The sequence below is a fragment of the Leptonychotes weddellii genome, chromosome 4, assembly GCF_054177405.1.
Source record: "Leptonychotes weddellii isolate Sample4059 chromosome 4, ASM5417740v2, whole genome shotgun sequence".
Lineage (NCBI taxonomy): Eukaryota > Metazoa > Chordata > Mammalia > Carnivora > Phocidae > Leptonychotes > Leptonychotes weddellii.
In genome coordinates this window covers 137,622,201-137,642,796 of record NC_138372.1, presented here as the reverse complement: position 1 = coordinate 137,642,796, position 20,596 = coordinate 137,622,201, and the positions used below count along the sequence as shown (strand labels likewise).

The window sequence follows — 20,596 nt, the reverse complement described above, 5'->3', positions numbered from 1 at the left end:
TGCTTCTTTGCATGATTGTAGACTAAACTCAGATTTGGGAAACTTCAATAAAATTTATCCAGTAAAAAATTTTCTATTCAGTAAATTCAATAAAATCTAGGTCTTATGTCTTTTAATCTGAGAGGCTAAAGAGGGATGGCTATGTGATCTAAAATGGTCAAAATTTAGAAAGTAGACATCTTGTATTTAAAGATTGAATCTTGTATTGAATATATATTTTCAAAACTGTGAAGATACAAACTAAGTCATACTGTAAGCCTTACTAAAGCACCATGGGTCCTTCTGGCTTTTTTGTTATGTAAAGTAAATCCTGTCAGTTTATTATTAAAAATAATGTATTAATGATTTTTCTTCTTGTTAGGAAGTATTAATAACAATTTTTATTAAAATAATATAAAGATGTCTCACCTGAAAACATGATATTTTTTCTAGTTAGAAGCTCCACAGCAAATTTCCTGTTTAAATTAACAGGGTTAATTGGTAATTTTTTTTAAGATTTTGAAAAAATATCTTAAATGTCCTAGTGTTCTTACTTTTTAAAAGGCAGGAGAGTTATATTTAATATATAACATGATACATATATAATATATGTAGTTATAAAATACATAATAATGATGTAACAATATATAATCATAACATTACGGTTACATTTTTCTGTTTAAGCACAGAACTCTCGCAGTGCACTAAAATGTAGTTTTTCACCATAGTCCCAAACTGTAATGATTCTTAACATTCTTAAACAATGTAGTTATATGTTCTGAATCAGCCAATCATTTCTTTTTCTCTCTACCTCTTAAAAAAATGATGCCATAAAAATATAAAGGACACAAAAAAGAGAACAGAGAGGTAAAAGTTGCCAAATTCTATTGTATCCATGCCATAAATTTCAGCAGCCCAAAGTAAAGGAGGTTGAAGTTGTTAATTTTTAGCCTAATAAATAACTTTATTATTACTTTAGAACACAGCTAATTTTCTGTATTCTCTGCTTTGGACAGCCTGTGGAGAGTAAGTGGATATCTTCATCTTGTGAAATCATTGCATTTCGTAAAGCATTATTGAATCCAATTACTGCAAGACAATTTCAACGGTTTGTGGCTTTAAAAGGAGATTTATTGGAAAATGGTGTACTCTTTTGGCAAGAAGTACAAAAATATAAGGTATTATATTGGAAGTTGGAAAAAAACACCTTTTTTGTGGAGGAACTGCATTAACACATCAGATTCTGAACTGTAACTTTATAGACAAGATTTGTATAAGATATCCCAATTTTGTCATCTTCAGACCAATATGTAAATATTGAGGTGTTCATTGTTCTAAGTTAGATACATTTCTTATTATACAGTGAAGAGTAAGAGTGAGCCCTGAAATGATAGAATTGGATTTTTCAACGTATTCACATATATTATGATTTAATGAGAACCTTCCTGAAGAGTGTTAATTACATTTTTGCATATCACTCCTCTATAAATGTACCATACACATTTTTTTCCTGAAAACATCCATATTCAGTACTTTAACCAAGACCTCTTTACCAGAATTCCTCCCAACTGTATTGCCAGCAATGTAATCAAAGATAGAGGATTATAGAAAATAAACCAACAGAGATGAGAGGAGCTTTTCTATTAGAATGGCCAAATTTTTTTTTTTTTTAAAGATTTTATTTATTTATTTGACAGAGAGAGAGACAGCGAGAGCAGGAACACAAGCAGGGGGAGTGGGAGAGAGAGAAGCAGGCTTCCCGCAGAGCAGGGAGCCCGATGTGGGACTCGATCCCAGGACCCTGGGATCATGACCTGAGCCGAAGGCAGACGCTTAACGACTGAGCCACCCAGGCGCCCATAGAATGGCCAAATTTTTAACAAAACAAATAAATGAAAGAACGAGTGGTTAGGAGCAAAGGCAGTTTTAGGTTTAAGTGTTTATTGAAACCATATTTCATCTTTGCGTTGAAGAAAGGAAAGGACTTTCTAGGTATTTTAATCTAGACTTGAATATGGGAGTGTTGTCTAGAAATACCCAAAAGTAGGCATCCAGACTCTGCTTCAGTTCTCCCCCAGGGAGCAGATTCATTTCTGGGCAAGCAGCCTATTTTATCCCATTATAAAGGTAGAGAATCAAAATAAAACTGGAATTTAAGAGGCTAATACTTTCAATTCACCTATAATCTAAGTATGAATTATGCAATGCTAATACTCCGCAGCATTTATATTCTATATAGTTAGTAATTGCTCAATAAAATCTATTTCCAAACTTTCTCCAACTTACCATGAAGCTGTTTTCTACCTTTTCTGTGATGAACAATTTTTGTACTAGTCTCACCTTAGAAATTTTCTCAGAAAAAAATGTTTTGAGATAAAATTTTTCAAAATTTGTCACAAGGTAAGCAATATTAAAATAATTTTTTTAAGAATTAGGAAGGAGGTGGAGTCTGTTTTCCAGAATAGGCAGTTATTATGAGTGGGCAGAATTATTTTTAAGCTACTATGAATATAAGTAAGTCCAACCCCACTAGGGCAGGAGGTAATGCAATAAACCTTGCACAAAAAGCATTTTAAAAAAACCTACTCCTTCAAAGTCAACCCTTAGCTGTGTGACTGTTTCTCCTTCAAGACTGCCCTTGGTCTTCATTTAAATATCTTGTCTGTGGCATAGAATGGAGGACATATAATTCTAGGTAACTAGTCAAAATCATGCTATAGGAGGTAATTTGTTCATTCTAATGTGCCAGCCGTTATGCTAGATCATAGGAATAAAAATGTGAATACAACACATTGCCTGCCCTCAAGGAGGGAGACACCCAGGAAAACAAATATCATGACATAGTATTGATTATGATCCATGTTCTAACTAGGTATAGTTTTGGCACTGAGGAAGGAATGATGCAGAGAGGGTTGTAGGTCAGGGAAGTCTCGGCAGAGATAACATTTAACTGGGTCTTGAGAGAGTTTGCTAGGTGGAAAGCATTCTACCTGGTATGGCGAAATCTTACTGAGTTCACTTTTATATGGCTTACTCTTATTAAATGTTTACTATCTGCCAGATATTGTCTTAATTCTTTTCATGTAACAATGAATTTATTCTTCAGAAGATCCTATTGGGTCAAAGCTGTTATTCTTGCCATTTTACAGATGAAGAAGCTAAGACACAGAAGGGTTAAGGAACTCCTAACATCATGTAGCTAATTGAGTGGTAGAGCTGGAATTTGAACCAAGGCATTCTGTTGCTAAAGCTCATGCCCTTAACCACTAAGTTATGTTCGCCCCCCCACCCCACCCCCCAGCAGTGATTGTGGTAATATGCTTAGAAATTGAGATCTGGGTTCTTCCCAAATTTTCACAATTCAGAACAATATTTGATTAAGATTGTTCTGAATTGTGAAAAATTGGGAAGAACCCAGATGTTCAACAACAGGACATTACTTACTTAATTATTACACATCTATAGAATAGAATACTCTGCAACCATTAGAAATCATGCTGTAGGTGGGTGCCTGGGTGGCTCAGTTGTTAAGCGTCTGCCTTTGGCTCAGGTCATGGTCCCAGGGTCCTGGGATTGAGCCCCGCATCGGGCTTCCTGCTCAGAGGGAAGCCTGCTTCTCCCTCTCCCACTCCCCCTGCTTGTATTCCATCTCTTGCTGTCTCTCTCTGTCAAATAAATAGATAAAATCTTTAAAAAAAAAAAATCATGCTGTAGGAAAATAATCAATGATAGAAAAAGATATTCATCTTATTGATTTTTTAGAAATGTAGCTACTAGAAAACAGTATAATTTAATCTAAAGTGTGCATGTATATGTGTGTGTGTGTCCATAGAAAAAAGACTGGAAGGATATATTCATCCAGCAAGTACTTATTGAGCACTTACCAAGAGCCATGCTAAATCCTGAGGATACGATCATGATCAAAATAGTCTTCCCTCCTAGAGCTTACAGTGTCATGGGAGGGACAGACAAGCGATAGACAAGACAGTCATTAAGACCATGATTAGAGGGCGCCTGGGTGGCTCAGTTGGTTGGTTAAGCGACTGCCTTTGGTTCAGGTCATGATCCTGGAGTCCCGGGATCGAGTCCCACATCGGGCTCCCTGCTCAGCGGGGGGTCTGCTTCTCCCTCTGACCCTCTTCCCTCTCTTGCTATCTGTCTCTCATTCTCTCTCTCTCAAATAAATAAATAAAATTAAAAAAAAAAAAAGACCGTGATTAGAACTGTGGTGATGGAAGCACAGGGCACAATGGAAGTACCTACTAAGATGGACATCTCTCCTGAACTGAAGGAGTCATCGAAAGCCTTCTAGAGGAAAGTCTTTTTAAACTGAGACCTTAATGATAGGTTCTCTTGCTTCTCCTCCAGGAAGACTGAGCCTTTAAAGGGCAGGTACTGTCATGGGACTCAGCTGGTATTTAGCAAGCACCCAATACAAATTTGTTAAATGAGTCAAAGTAGACATTGAAGCTGTTCCTTTGCCTAGGAGTAGAAGCACTCAAGATTAAGTGAAACATGTATTTATGTAAGGTATATGCATCAAAGTGTTAGATTCCTCAAACCCAAGAGAAATAGAAGATACGATTTTTTAAGATAGCCTTCACATGTTCTAGTGCCCTCTTGACCTGAAGTTAAAGAGTATATATTACCAAAAGACATTTTGGCACAATTCTATAAAGTATTCTAGGAATGTATTAATCATATGTTGTTCTATCTTTCCTCCTTTTTCAGGACTTGTGCCATTCTCATTGTGATCAGTCCATCATTCACAAGAAGATCATGACTATTATCAACTGCTTTATTAATTCTAGTATTCCACCAGCTTTACAAATTGACATTCCAATAGAGCAAGCCCAGAAGATTATTGAACATAGGAAGGAGTTAGGACCATATGTGTTTAGGGAGGCACAGGTAAGAGATCAGGGCATGCAGCTAAGGGTATTTTATTATTTATTTTATTTTATTTAGCAGCTAAGCATATTTTAAAATAGATGAACAATCTAGATATTCTTTTAAGGTTTTTGCATTATTCATATTTGACAAGGTTCCAACCTTCCTAATACTGAGATTTATTCTATTTAATTAAGAAATTTTTCAGGGGTGCCTGGGTGGCTCAGTTGGTTAAGTGTTGGGCTCTGGATTTGGGCTCAGATTATGATCTCAGGGTCCTGGGATTGAGCCCTGCGTTAAGTCTGTTTCAGACTCTGCGCTCAGCAGGAAGTCTGCTTGAGATTCATTCTGTCTGTCTGCCCCCCCCACCACTCTCTCTCTCTCTCTAAAATGGATAGATAAATTTTTTAAATTTTTTGCATATTCCACAGATCATAAAAAACTAGTAACTTATTTTGTTGATAATATATAGCAAATACAATTATTTAAATACTATCCTTGACTCTCCGTGATTATCACTTTTGTTTCTAACTTATACCACTCCAGCCAATTCCTCCTTCCTTTCCCACTATTCCTATTTCCTTTAGAAAATCTGCTATCACAAATATGTGGTAAAATATGTGTGTCCCAAGATTTGTGTATTTTTAAAGATTGGAATATTCACATAGCTCATAAAATAAGTGAGAGGAGATTTAAGTACACAAGCTCATGAAAGGAAAACCATGCCTGTTAACCTGCTCAAGTTACTTCTTTTTAAGATAAATAATAGAAAACAGTGATTTGATGAACATAATTTATTTGCATTTTTAAGAGCCTTTTAGTGATGTAGTTCCTGAAAAATGATTAAGAAAAATAAATTATAATGGGGGTAATAGGGAAGGCCATGTCATGATTTAAGTGATATAAAACAGAGATTTAGGATATGATTGCCCTTGAGCATGGAAAAAAAGGCCATTATTCCTTAACATTCATTTGTGAGCCAGCTGTGTTCTAAGTCCTCTAAGGAACTGAAAATGGACTCACAATCCAAATTATGCATTAAAAGAAGTGAAAATATAGAGGAACGGTTGAGGATGTGCTAGAGAGAAATAGAGAAAACATGGTGCCAGAATTACAGTTATCTGTTAGTGAAAAGATCTTAGAGATCACTTAGCTTAGCCTAGGTCTCTGAATAATCAGACCAGGGCTTGCCCATCTAGATCAAAGACCTCGAGTCTGCAAGTGCCTGTCTGGAGCTGCTTATATTGGTTGGTTCTGCCATACTATCTAGGGATTGAAGCCAGTGAATTCTATTGGAGTTCTCTAGTTTGTGCCCTCTACTTGATTTCCTAAAATGGAGTCCTAGACATGTCTTAAATATGGACTTCGGAGCATCAGAAAATAAGAGAATCTTTATATAGAGTCCTCACCCCACCAAACTGATGATTCCTCCTGCGTTTCCTAAGGAAGTTCAGAGAATAGCATCACCTTCTACCCAGGTGTGCAAGCCAGAGATCTGGTTACCATCTTTATGTCTTTCTTCTCCTTTATTCCCTTAACCTCATATCTGCAGTCCCTAAAATTTATCCATTGGTCTTGTTATCTGTCATCCTATCTACTTTTCTCTGACTCTATGCCATTACCTCAGTTCACGTCTGCAATACTTCACATTAATTGCCAAACGTGCCTCTGAGCGCTCAAAACCATTTAACTCACTGCAGACAGAGCCATCTTTTTCAAAATGTCTGTCTGATCATGTCACTTCTCTGCTTTCAATTTCAGTTATTCCCCACTGTCCTCAGAATGAAGACCATACTCATTTATCTCTTTTAGGCATATCTCTTACCACTCCCTGCTACCCATCCCCCAGTTTTACTGACATATCTGTACTTCCACAAACAAGCCTTACTCTCTTCCCTCCTGAGTTTTTTGCGTTATCATCTACTCTCCCTTGTGCTTCTGTAACATCCTGTATACGTCTGTGTTTATCACACAAAACTGAAAATGCCTATTTTCATGCTAGCTTTCCCACTAGATTGTAAGGTGTTTGAGGGCAGGGAATGTTTGTTATTTACCCTTGTGGCCCAGATGCCTGGCACAGTATAGGCATTTTTGAACACATAGATGACTGACATGAGAAGTGATCATTTGTGACAGAAAGGAGTAAGATCAAATTGGAAAGGAAAGCAAACTTGAGTGAAAGGGCTGCATAGTAGATAAAAAAGCCTGTTGTCTGTTCTAGTATTGTAATCCATATAGCCTCTGCCTGTCCCGCACTTGCACCCCTAATAGCTGTAAAGTTTTCTTCACTCAGCCAAATTTTCACTGGCCCTTTTGACTCATACTAACGCCATTGCCCATCTCCTGCCAGTGAGCAAAGTAGCTCTATAATTATTCAAACATTTTCTTACCTACAGTTTGATTTCTTTTAAGGTTCTGGAGGCACGGGGTAATTTTCATGACTAGCACATATGTTATTAACCTAAAATCTTAATTGCAACTTGTAGGAATAGAGCAGTTTTATGTCTCTTATTGAAAAATTGTGTTCTACTTGGGTGACTTTTACTGGAAGACTTTCTAGATTGAAATAAATATTTGAGAGCTAGGAATGACTCAAGTTTTGGAGAGATAACTGAGGTATAGGGTCAATAGTTGGTAAATAGAGGAGGAAGGGGGGAGTATTTAAGTTTAAGAAGTTCATATAAAAACTACCATGATCCCTTGACATTGGAGCAAGGGCTTACTTAAATAAAGAAATGGCAGGTAAATGTAAATGAAGTTTTTTGAAAAGCCTGCATTTCATCAAATAAAGAATCTCTAGCCTTTTTGTTCAAAATGCCAATAAACTACAGAATTCAATGATAAAACTGTATTTTTTTAATTTAAATTCAATTAGCCAACATATAGTACATCATTGGTTTTTGGTGTAGTGTTCAATGATTCATTAGTTGCGTATAAACTGTATTTTAAATCGAATAATTTTAGAATTACTAATAATATCCATATACAGAAAAGAGAAATAATGAAATATACCAACCAGTTGAGGACTCTGTTGATCACTTCAGCACTTGCTTTTTAAAAATTCCTCTTTTCCCCTGAAGAGTTGGCTTGGAGCCTAATGGGATGGTTCATTTTTCTCCGGGGCATTAGGTAAAGGTCATTCCTAGCAACAAGATGTTGGACTTGATCTGATGTGGCAAGTCCTACCTTCTTGGAAGAATGTATACCTCTGGAACTAATGGAAATACTTGGCATGGGAATTTGAGCAACAATCCTTATCTCTATAAATATCACAGTTAATCACTTAATGTAGAGTGTCCTCATAGAAAGCATTTGTCCAGGATACCACCCTGCTTCTTAAATGTTACTTTTCTTGCTCTCACATAAAAGAGATTATATCATTTAAAAGTTACTCAAGATTTATTCTTAGATATGCAGCTTTGTTTAAGAGCTTTTCCAGAGGTATTTCCTTTCTCTAAAAGAAAGAAAAGGGGGCAGAGAGGAGTTCCTCTTGATGGACTGAATATTTGGAATACTTGCATAAAACAGCAGAGTGTGTGGCAGATCAACTAGTGTATGTTTTAAAAGAAAACATAAATTTCTTATTTAAAAAGACCTAATGGATTCTTTATTAATACAATCAATTGGTTAGGGAAACATAAAGAATAAAGTAACTTCTAAGTGTATTTTTTTTTAAAGAAAGACTTCTCATTGGTAGTAAAATACACTGATCACAAGCATGTGCTGAGCTAAACTATACCAAGATGTCTGGAGACAATAAGTTGGAGGAAACGTGCTGTATATTAAAGATAGAATAGTTAATCCATTATTATGGTGAATTAGAGTTTAAATCGGTACATTTGTATGAAATTGTAACCCGAGACATTGTTTTTTATACAGATGACAATTTTTGGGGTTCTATTTAAATTTTGGCCTCAATTTTGTGAGTTTAGGAAGAATTTAACTGATGAAAAAATTATGAGTATTTTAGAGAGAAGACAAGAATATAATAAGCAGAAAAAAAAATTGGCAGTCATAGAAGATGAAAAATTTGCAAAGGTAAGACAAAACTCATTTTGAGTTGAATCATACTTTTATTTTTTTATTTATTTATTTTTTCTTATGGTTTGAATCACACTTTTAAAAGGTATGTGATGTGTATGAATTTAGAGAAGAATTTAGGCCAGAGAAAAAATACAGAGACATTATAGAATACAGATTTTAGTGGCTTTAATAATTTAGTTAGAGGTTTCAGACTTCATTTTGAATTTCTCAAAATTCATCTCGAATGTCACCTCTTCCCTGTGGAAGCTTCCTTGACCCTAATAGGCAACACAAGCAGCTCACATCCACTGTAGTAACATTCCTAACTCTCTTGGAGAATGCTTTATATAGCCTCATAAATAAGTTTTTGCATCTGTCATCCTCACTGGACTGAGATTCCCCAGGATAGTATCTGTCTTGTGCATCTGTGTATCATAGCACATAGACCAGTGTCCAGCATATGTTCAATTATTAATCACTGTTTACTGAGTAAGTCAGGAATAAAAAAAAGAATGAATGAAAAGATGTCATGTATTCATGGGAAAGCATTTTCAGTATTACAATTACAGAATAAAACATTGACTGTGAAATTTATAAATATGAATCATAAATTGCCCAACCTGCCTATTTGTCCATTTATTCATCCATTCATCTGTCTATCCCTATATTTATCTATTTTCTTTGAATTGAAAAAGGGTAACTGCATCTAACTAATTTATTTCTTTATAGGCTTATGCTTATTCTATTTTTTAAAAGAAATTTAAAAGTTGCTGAAAGATGCAAAAGTAATATAATGAATGCTCATATATACACAGGTCAAAATAAACACTGCTAACATTTTGCCTCTTTTTTTTTTCATCTCCTTAAAATACTGTAGAAAGAGTAAATACTGCAGAAAGAGCAAACTCTCTTAATCCCAGCTCTGAGTTCTGTTAACCTCCCCATTCCCAAGAGCAACCACTAAGCTTGGGATATATTCTTCCAGATCTTTTTAAAGATAGTGTTTTATACATGTATGTATACAATTTTGTAAATAATATAGAGGACTATGGAGGTTCTCAAAAAAACTGCCAAACTTCTCCAAAGCTGCAGAAGCAGCTTGCTCTGCTTTGATGTTTGTATGGTGTATCTTTTTCTATTCCTTTACTACCTATACCATTATATTTCCATTAAAGAGTGTATAATTGGGTCACGGTGGTTTTTTAAAAAAATCTATTCTGCCAATCTCTGTCTTTTAATTGGTGTATTTAGTCTCTTTATCTTTAGTGTAGTTTTTTATGTTAGTTAAGTCTGCCATTTTATTTCTTGTTTTGGTTGTTCCCCCTGTTTTTCATTTTATTCTGTTTCCTTTGTTGGCACTCCTGTGGATTACTTGACTACTTCTTAGAATTTTATTTGGGTGTGTCTTTGTTAGATATTTTAGTGGTTGCTTTAGATATTACATTATAGATACATGACTTTCACCAGTCTATTAGTGTTGACATTTTACCAGTTTGAGTAGTCTAGAAACTGCTCTCCCCCTTTAAGTCTTTTCCCCTCACCTGTTTATACTTATTTTAAATATTTCCTCAACATATACTGAGAACCACATCCCTATAAAGGGTGAGGTGGTTGAGGAAAATATAAGACATTTCAAAATGAGCAGAAAATGGCAGATGATATCCATATAAAGCCGTCATAAGAATAAAACAGAAAATGAAAACTCCAACATTTTATAATTTTTGCTTCAAGCCTCAAACATAAATTAGGAAACTCAAGGAGAATAGAAAAATCTATTCTGTTAACCTGTATTTTTGCTCTTTCAATTTTTCTTCCCTCCTGATGTTCCAAGATTTATTATTTTATTCTTTATTTTCCCTATAGGTAAAGTATTGTTTCGCACTTACTGCTTTCAAGATTTTTTCTTTGTCTTTAATTTTCAGAATTTGATTATGATATGTCTTATGTGGATTCCTTTGGATTTATTTTGGCTGAGGATGACTCGGGTTCTTGAGTCTATAGGTTTATGTCTTTTGCTAAGTTTTTTGGGGGGATTTATATACATATTATATATGTGTGTGCATATATATGTATATATAAACTTTTAGATCCATATATCTGATTTATATACATATTATATATCATTTATATACATATATATGAATCAGAAAGAAAGTATATATAAATAATAGGTGCATAAATCCTCTTATCTATTCAATCAAATTTCTTCTCCCTTGAGTACCTTATAGCTTCACTTTTGAGAGATTTTTGTCTTTTTCTTCAGTCTTATTTTAAGTCCAGTAAACTATCATTTTACATTTCCTTTTTATATTTTTGGTCTATTTCTGGCCTGAGTTTCTGCATTTATGATTTGGAGTATTATTTAATATATGCAAATATTTGTATACGAATATTTAGTTAATTTATTTTATAGTTCTCCTCTGACTCATGACTGGATTTCTTGGACCGTACACTCAGCAACTAAAATGTGTACACAACATCATTTATAATAGTAAAAAATTTTTAATGACTTAAGTTTCTAATAGCAGGCATTGATTAAATTATCTATGGTACATACCTTTACCAGACTATTATTCACCTGTTGAAGTGATGATATAGTTTATTTTTTTATCATTCAGGATTTGCGTGCATAGGACAGTTCATCATGGGAAATAATAATGTATTCATTTCATCATTCAAATATTCGTGTGTATACTATATGTTGTATGGTAGGCATACTGGTGATTGATAAAAAGACCCTCCCCTTTACATTCCCATTCTACTTTTATTCACATAGAAACATTTTCACAACATTTAACATGAAAAGGATATTTCAAAAGAGCACACATATAGTGTAATTCCATTTCATGAAATTTATGTAATAAAATATAAATATTAAAATTATAGATTATATCTATGTCTTTCTCTGGTGAGAATTTTGGATGGATGTTTATGAAATTGTTTACAATGGTTTTTCTTAGATGCCAGAATTTGGGAGTGATTTTTATGTTCTTCATAATTTATTATTTATTTTAAAATATTTTTATATTAGTATGAAAGAAAATTAAAGAGTTCATAAATTATGTCACATTAGTAATATTGACTTGATGAAACCACAGGTGTGGTACTCACCACAAAACATGTTTTCATTTAATGTTGTGACTCTTTTACTGTAAGTTTATACTAATATAGTTTTATCCGTTTTTTGGAATAACTTAATTTAAAATAATTACAGGATGGACTCAAACAATATGCAAGTTCTTCAGGATCTGCTATCAAAACAGTTACTCTAGCCACTGACCCAGTTTTAGGCATACAAGCATATGGTCGACAGGTAAGCAGTTAAAGGTGTCACAGATACCACTTCTTCTATAGTAGAATGCAGTCACTCAATTATTTTACAATAGTAGAGGTGTGCTTGTTTGAAAATGAAGGTAAAATTATGCTGGAAGAGATTGGAAGGGAATTTCCTTGAGCCTTCGGAGAACATGAAAATTTCAGCTGATCTTAGACAATATAATCAACAAAAATACTTTTTGATACATATGAAGAAGATTTAAGAGGCAGCAGTTGAAATGACTATCTTATTGGAAAAGAGAATAAGGCAGATAGAGAACAAGATAGAATACATTTGGTTGATATATTCTTGGGTTAAAAAAAGAAAGAAAAACATCAAAGGCTCCATCTCAATTTTTTAATCCTTTGAAGTGGTCATAAAATTGGCCAGTACATGACCATCAACAATACATGTTAATACATTCACAGTTTTTATGTTTATATTTACATGTATAACTTGTACATTCCATGAAATTTCATAAGTTTATGTCCATTTTTAATGACTTGTATCAAAAGCGTTTGTGTCTTAGGATAACACTAGCTCAAGAAACAATCTTTTTGGCATTTAGGAATGTCAAACAAATTCAGCCACTCAGCTAAGATAGACTGATAAACTGTAAAACTGTTATTGAGAGAAGGGAAATGTCCAATTTTGTGACACCATATTTTGAAAAAGGTAATATCTAAATGTGTGTGGTATGTAATAATGCCACTTGGAAGAACATTCATTAGCAAATAACAAGCATTAAATTTCAGAAACACGGTGTAAAAATAAAGGGGGAAATGTGGAATTTGAGATAGCAGGCTTCTAATTTTCACTGTCATTTACAGTGTTACCTGGAAGCCTGAAAAAAAATCACAGAATTTGCTTTGAGCCTGTTAAAAGGAGAAAGGGAGAGAAAAGGGGATGATGATGATGGTGGTGATCTCTTGTCATATATCTCAAGAGTTTTGTAAGAAACTAAAAAGCTTTTGGAAACCAAATATATATATAAAACAATATATTATTGTTGTTGCTATTGAAGGAATACATGTGAATTATTCCAGCAATTGGTAGAGTAATAATGCACTCCACATTTTGCAAGTGTGGATGCTCTGTATATGCATTTGTTTCAGATAGATTTTGCACATTTAAGAATTGCAATTAATCCAAATGCAAAATACCCCCCCCCAAACTTGGATCTCTCTTAAGCATCTAAATTCATAATCAAATTAAATATATAGGTACCTGCATAGCTGTCAAGAAATCTATAAAGCCTTTGCAACATTGATTCATTGAGAAATAGTTATAACACATATAATTACAGCACATCATTGAAGAGTTATATTCAATGATCTGTTATTGAAGTTTGTTATACTTCAATAAAAGGTTTAAATGAAGAGGCTTATATAAGTCATCTTACCTTCAGTTTATTTCCTGGGGCAAACATTTCCACAATTAAGTTTGAAAATTGTCTTTCTAGCCAACCTGGTGCTACTCCAAGTACATAGAAGCCTTAGAACAGGAAAGGGTTCTTCTTAAAATTCAAGAAGAGCTGGAAAGAAAGTTATTTACAGGTAATTTTTGCTTTTTGCCTACAGGATTGCTTTGTTACCTTCTACCATGGATTAATTGTAGAGGACTTTGCTGCTGATTACTTCACTGTTTTCCTTCTTTCTCTTATTTTTGTGCAGCTACACCATCTTTTACAAGTTTTAAGTCTCCTGCTTCAGCCATGTCTTTGAAAAAGACCGTATCTTCCCACAACATCCAGAGTGAGTTTTCAGTGATAGTCTACCTGCAGTTCTTTCTTCCTTGTTAGAATTCAGCCTGCCATGAGGCCATCAGCATAGAGACAGCAAGAAGGGATGAAGACTGCTTTCCTCCTAACTGCTCTGAACCACAACTTGGAGAATTTCAGTATATGTGTGTGTGTGTGTGCGCGTGTGCATGTATGTGTCTCTGTGTGTGTGTTCTGTTTCCCTTTCTGTTTTTTCTCCTCTGCTGAGAACCTAACACTCCATCCCATTTTTAGAGTGATGGTACTCATGTGGGTATATAACCTGCTGCTGCTAGATGCAAGGTAAGTCACAGACTGAAAGTTGTTCAGTACCATCCATGTCCCTCTGACACACACACTCATGCACATACACAGCTGCACACACACACACACACACACATACCACTAACCAACTGATGCGTAAGAGTGAGCACCTTGCCTCCCTTCTAAGTGGCACAGTCCCCTGAAAAGGAACGCTTCCAGGGAATGATCATTTATTGTTTTTATTTACTCCTTATCTATTCTTTTCTTCCACAAAGAACAACAGAAGAATAGGCTCTAGCTCAGTTTCCCGAGTTTTTCCAAGCTCCATCTCCCCAAGTTGGGAATACAAGAAGAAACTGAAAATAAAGAACTGAAAATCAAGCCAAGTCCTTCTCTCCTGCAGATACTGATAGGATTACACAGTTTTGACTGGCTGCTCAGGGAAAGGCTTCAGTGCCTTTACAAAGTAGTATAGGAAAACATGTGGTATATGTGTGACCCATGGAGCCGGTATTTGAAGAACCCAGTAAAGGTCCCGTTTCTCTGATCTTCTGTCTTACTGCTTAGCTTTTTGTGGATTTGGGTTTTCTGGTTCTCGGGAGGGTTTGATGAGCAGGCCTTTATGTTCTTAGCCTGTCCATCTTTTTTCTCTCTTGGTTTATCCTAGCCACTGTACCCTTCTGCAAGTTCCCCAACCCCTTAGGCCGCCCTCACAGTGCCTCGACCTGGAGGGTTTGCTGACATATCTGTTCATTTTTTTGATCCTTATTACAACTCTTTGTAAGTTTTTTGTTTGTTTTCGATTTCGATTTTCCATAGCTGCTTCTGTTTTCAACCATTTATTTTTCTCTTGCAGGAATTCCTTAAGCCAAATTTAACTGACATGGAAGCTCAAGTGATTTTTTTTGATGGCCTGCATTAGAGCAAGCTTACCATCTAAATAAAGTTTGGCATGTTGTACTCTCATAGTTTTAAAATGATAGCTATTCTGTACACATGACATACGAGACCATAAAATTTTTAAAAACTTATTTAGAATAAAATGACTTCTGTCTAGGTTAGAAGAATCAAAATGGGTTGCTAATCACAGAACTTCAGAAAGTACCGTGTTATGCTCCTCAGGTAATCTTTCAGTAAGTGTTCTTGGAGCATTGACTCTATCTCGTTAGCAGATATAATCAGCAGGGGGCTAGGGGCAAATATTCCTAGCAGTACATTGACCCAAAACATAAAGAGAAGTGACTTCGAACCCCATCCCTTTCCCCAGCTCTGAAGGAACCGGATATTAAAGCAGTGGTCCTCAGATGCAGACTTTAGCATGTGCAAGAGTTACTTGTGGCATTTGCCAGCAGGGCAGATTTCTGGGCTCGCTCTCCGAGAGTCTGATTCAATAGCTCTTGGGCAAAACCCATGAATGTCCCTCTTTAACAGATGTCCTAGGTGATTCTGATAGAGCAGCTCCCCGGATCACTCTTTGCAATGAACTGTGAGGGTGAACGAGAAGAGCTTGAAAAGGTAAAAGCCCCCTTATTTACTGGGGTTACACGTGTATCAGAGAGAGCCCAGACACACACCCTCTTCTCCTCTTTCCCAGAGAGAAAGGAGAAAGTGTCAGAAATGATGCGGGAGCATGAACTTCACCAGCTGTAGGCCTCAGGACGCCGACGCTCTAAAGACTGTGACCTGGATTACCGGATGGGAAGCAACGGACTTCCTCTCTCTCAGAACCCCAGAGAGTATTTTCAAAGTAGAAATTGCTATTCCTGATTCTCTAAAGAGTTTTAAAGAAACATTTTAAAGGGGGGAAGCATCAGGAGGCACACTTCAGATAGAGATTTTCTTCTAAAGCAGTGGTTTGGACACTTGTTACAGCTTTGAAGCCCTGTGGTTTCCTCTGCTTCCACTCTGCTCCACACCCTGGGGTGGCCGTGAAGCGTGTAACATTTCTATGCTTTGCACTTGATCTTTGTTTCTTTCTTTTCTTTTTTTCCTTTCCTTTCCTTTCCTTTCCTTTCTCTTCCTTCCTTCCTTCCTTCCTTCCTTCCTTCCTTCCTCCCTCCCTCCCTCCCTTCCTTCCTTTTCTCTCTTTTTTTCTTTTTGGTATTCTACTCTTTCTCTGCCTTCCTTTGGTTTTAATTGAACATTTTATAGGATTCCATTTTCTCTCCTCTCTTAGCACATCAATTATACTTCTTTTTTTTAAGTAGTTGCCCCAGAGTTTGCAGTATACATTTACAACTAATAAAAGCCTGCTTTCAAGTACTACTGCACCACTTCATGGGTGGTGCAGGTGCCTTAGATCAGAGCATGTCCTCTTGCTCCCTCCTGTCCCTTATCACTTTGCTGTCAGTTCATTTCACTTGTCCCTAAGCTATTATCACTGAATACATTCTTGCTATTATTATTTTAAACTGTTTTCTGTTAGGTCAATTAAGAATAAGAAAAATAAAACATTATTGCCCCTTCATTTATTCCTTCTCTAATGCTCTTCCCTTCTTTATGTAGATCCAAGTTTCTGACCTATTATCATTTTCCTTCTCTCTGAAGAATTTCTTTCATCATTTCTTGTAAGGTGGGTCTACTGGAGACAAATTCCCTCAATTTTTGTATGCCTTGTAAAGTCTTTATTTCTCCTTCACTTTTTTTTTTTAAAGATTTTATTTATTTATTTATTTGAGAGAGAGAGAGAAACAGCATGAGAGGGGATAGGGTCAGAGGGAGAAGCAGGCTCCCCGCTGAGCCGGGAGCCCGATGCGGGACTCGATCCCGGGACTCCGGGATCATGACCTGAGCCGAAGGCAGTCGCTTAACCAACTGAGCCACCCAGGCGCCCTCTCCTTTACTTTTGAAGGGTAATTTCACCGTATACAGAATTCTAGGTTAGTGGTTTTATTCTTTCAACACTTCATATATTTCACTCCACTCTCCCCTGGCTTGCATGTTTTCAGAAGAGAAACCAAATAGAGTTCTTATCTTGTTCCCCTGGCTTCTTTCAAGATTCTCTTTGTGACTTTGTGCAATTCAAATATAGTATGTCTAGGTGTAGATTTTATGGTATGCATCCTGCTTATGTTCTCTGAGTTTCCTAGATCAGTGGTTTGGTGTCTGTCATTAATTTTGGAAAATTTGCAGTCATTATGACTTCAAATGTTGCTTCCGTTCCTTATCTTTCTTCTTCTGGTATTTCCACTATGCACATGTAGCACCTTTTGTAAGTGTCCCAAGTTCTTGGATATTCTGTTATTTTCCACTTTTTTTTTTCTCTTTGCATTTCAGTTTTGGAATTTTCTATTGACCTTTCTTCAGGCTCACTGATTCTTTCCGTAGCTATGTCTACTCTGTTGGGAAGCCCATCAAAGGCATTCTTCATTTACATTACAATGTTTTTAGTTTCTAGTATTTCATTTAGATTTTGTCTTAGAACTTCCATCTCTGCTTATATGACCCATCTGCTCTGACATCCAGTTTTTTAGTAGATCTCTTAACATATTAATCATTTTACATTTCTGGTCTGATAATTCCAAAATCTCTGCCATATCTGAGTCTGGTTCAGAGGCTTGCTTTATCTTTTCAGACTGTTTTTTTTTTTTTTGTTTCCTTGTCTTTTAGCATGCTTTGTAATATTTTATAGAAAACAAGACATGATAAAAGGAACTGAGGTTATATGGGCCTTTAGTGTGAGGTTTTATGTTTATCTGGCTAGGCATTAGGCTATATTTACTGTTTGCTGTGGCTGTGGGGTTATAGGCTGAAATTTCCCATATGTCCTTGTTTTTGTCTCCTCTGTTGTTTTGGGTTTTCCTGGAGACTCCTTAATAGGTCCTGAGGCTTGCAGTTCTTTTAGCTGCAATCACGGTTATTACACCAGAACCCTGTTGATGTGGTAAAGTGTAGGAGGAGGGGAAGTGTTTTACATTCTGATGGTTATATGTCAGTCTTCCGGTGAGACTGAGTTCAGTATTTCCCTTCCCCCAGGTCATTTAGGCTTTAGTAAAACCCAGTCCATTAGGCTCTGGTAAAATAGTTTCTCTTGAGGGCAGGCCTTGTTAGGAAGAGAACTCTGGGTGTATTCCAAAATGTTTTCTTTACCACTCCCCCGACCAGAAGCAGAGGGGATTTTTTTCTCTGATCTTTACAGTGAAAACCTGGTGGAGCTACTGGAAGTAAAACCCAAGAATGTGGACCCCCCCCCCCCCCCCCCCCGCAAAGACAGGGCCCCTCTCAAGCTGGTCTGCCCTGAGCCTGGAGCAAGTCACCGTTTACAACAAAGAATTTCTCCCAAAATTAACTCCAGCTGCCGGCTTCTGCTCCTGGTAAGCTCTGATTCTCTGTATCTGCCTGTCTTTCTCTCCAGCTTTAAGGGCAGCGGTTTGCCCTCTTACCACAGTTCTTTGAAGGATCCAAAGAGAGTTGTTGATTTTCGGTTTGTTCAGCTTTTTTTTTTTTTTTTTTAAATTAAATGAAGGAATTTTTTTTTTTTTTAAAGATTTTATTTATTTATTTGACAGAGAGAGAGAGCACAAGCAGAGTGAGTGGCAGGCAGAGGCAGAGGGAGAAGCAGGCTCCCCGCAGAGCAGGGGGAGCCCGATGCGGGACTCGATCCCAGGACCCTGGGATCATGACCTGAGCTGAAGGCAGTCACTTAACCGACTGAGCCACCCAGGCGCCCTGTTCAGCTTTTTTCTTGTTGAAGACGGTAGTGATGACTTCTAAGCTCTTTAACACGTTGGATGGGACCCTCAAGTTTGACACCAGTATTTCAAAGTATTCTGTAGTCAGTTTTATTTTTAAGATAAAACTAAGAAAAGTTAAATTATTTACATTTGTATTGTGTTATACATATATATATTAAATTGATGGCAATTTTTATATTATAAATATTTACATGTTCATTTTGGCCTACTCTCAAAGCATCCTCCAGCATGCGCTAGTCTCAACTTTTTAGCACTAGAGACAATTTCATTATATTAGCATGCTCAGGAAGTATCTTCTGACTGTGCTTCTACTGATTCTTCTTAACATCTCTTCATTCATCTCCTCCTTCTCCCAAGCCTATTGGATGACTGCCTTGTTCCAGATTCTTATCACCTTGAATCTGAGTCCTAATTAGTATCTCTCTCTTCTGCCTCACCATCCTCCAACTGTGCTCAGTGATTTTTTTATAAAATCATACCTTCTTATGACATTACTTTGCCTAAATCCTTCGTTAAGATGGTCAGTGGGGCACCTGGGTGGTTTAGTCAGTTAAGTGTCTGATTCTTGATTTTGGCTCAGGTCATGATCTCCTCATACTCAGTGGGGAGTCTGCTTGGGACTCTCTCCGTTTCCCTCTGCCCCTCCTCTCTCTCTAATAAATAAATAAATAAATAAATAAATAAATAAATAAATCTTTTAAAAAAAGATGACCTGTTATTGATAGTTCTCTCTCTTTTTTTTTTTTTTTGAGAGAGAGAGAGACAGTGTGTGTGCAAGGAGGGGAGAAGGGCAGAAGGAGAGGGAGAGAGAGAATCTTAAGCAGGCTCTGACCCTGAGATCATGAGCCAAGCCAAAATCAAGAGTTGGATGTTTAACCAACTGAGCCACCCAGGTGCCCCAAGAAATTCTTTACTTAGCATGACATATGTGTAAGTCCCTTCTGTCTTCTGATATAAATATTCAGATCAGGCATTTGTTTTTCTGGGAAGCTATCTTTGATATTCTTCTCTTACCGTAGACCACACCCCCCCCCCCAACAACTACAGAAATTATCACTCCCGCTTCTGTCTTACCACTCTGTGGCTGATTTATTCCTCTATAATAACCCTTGTCATATGGATTGTAATTTTTTATTCACATGCCTGTTTCCCCAATAAAGCTGTTATTTGAACTTTCGTTCCCAGCACCTTCATAAAATATCTAGAAAATAGATGTTCATTAAATATTTGTTGACAAATGAAGGAAATGTCTCCACTGTAAAAATCACAGGAAGGTAAAAATCACTGCATATGTAAGAAAGGTCGATATAATGCCATTCACAAAAATTTGCCATTAGTATTTTTATAATGAAAATACATAATAATGTCACAATTTCATGTAAAGTATATAATCTTTGTTCTATCCATATCATTTTTCATATTTATGAAAATACACCTGTGTGTCATCATGTCTTTCAGAGAAGAAATTAGTGCTTATTAAATCACATTAAATCACTTAAATTACTTAAGGCCTGGGTTTCTCAAACTTGACACTATTGACATTTTTGGCCAGCTAATTCTTTGTTGTGGAGGGCTATCTTGTGCAGTGTTGGATATTTCACAATATCCCTGGCCTCTATCCAGTGGAGGCCAGTAACACCTCCCCAGTTGTGACAACCCAAAATATTTCCA

The 20,596-nt window shown here is 36.2% G+C and overlaps 1 protein-coding gene across 9 annotated transcripts in view; it reads left to right on the top strand.

Annotated features, from left to right (window-relative positions):
- The window catches only part of RGS22 (regulator of G protein signaling 22), a 119,978-nt gene extending 99,876 nt beyond the window's left edge, over positions 1-20,102 (top strand). For 3 of the 9 annotated variants that reach the window (XM_081817068.1, XM_081817073.1, XM_081817065.1), the window contains 7 exons: positions 996-1,157; positions 4,711-4,890; positions 8,749-8,907; positions 12,107-12,205; positions 13,671-13,764; positions 13,882-13,962; positions 15,663-15,819. In XM_081817068.1, the coding sequence (XP_081673194.1) occupies positions 996-1,157; positions 4,711-4,890; positions 8,749-8,907; positions 12,107-12,205; positions 13,671-13,764; positions 13,882-13,962; positions 15,663-15,721 (834 nt within the window). In that variant the 3' untranslated portion in view covers positions 15,722-15,819. The other 6 variants (XM_081817066.1, XM_081817067.1, XM_081817070.1 and 3 more) reach the window with 6 other exon arrangements.
- Positions 20,103-20,596: the final 494 nt, after the last annotated feature.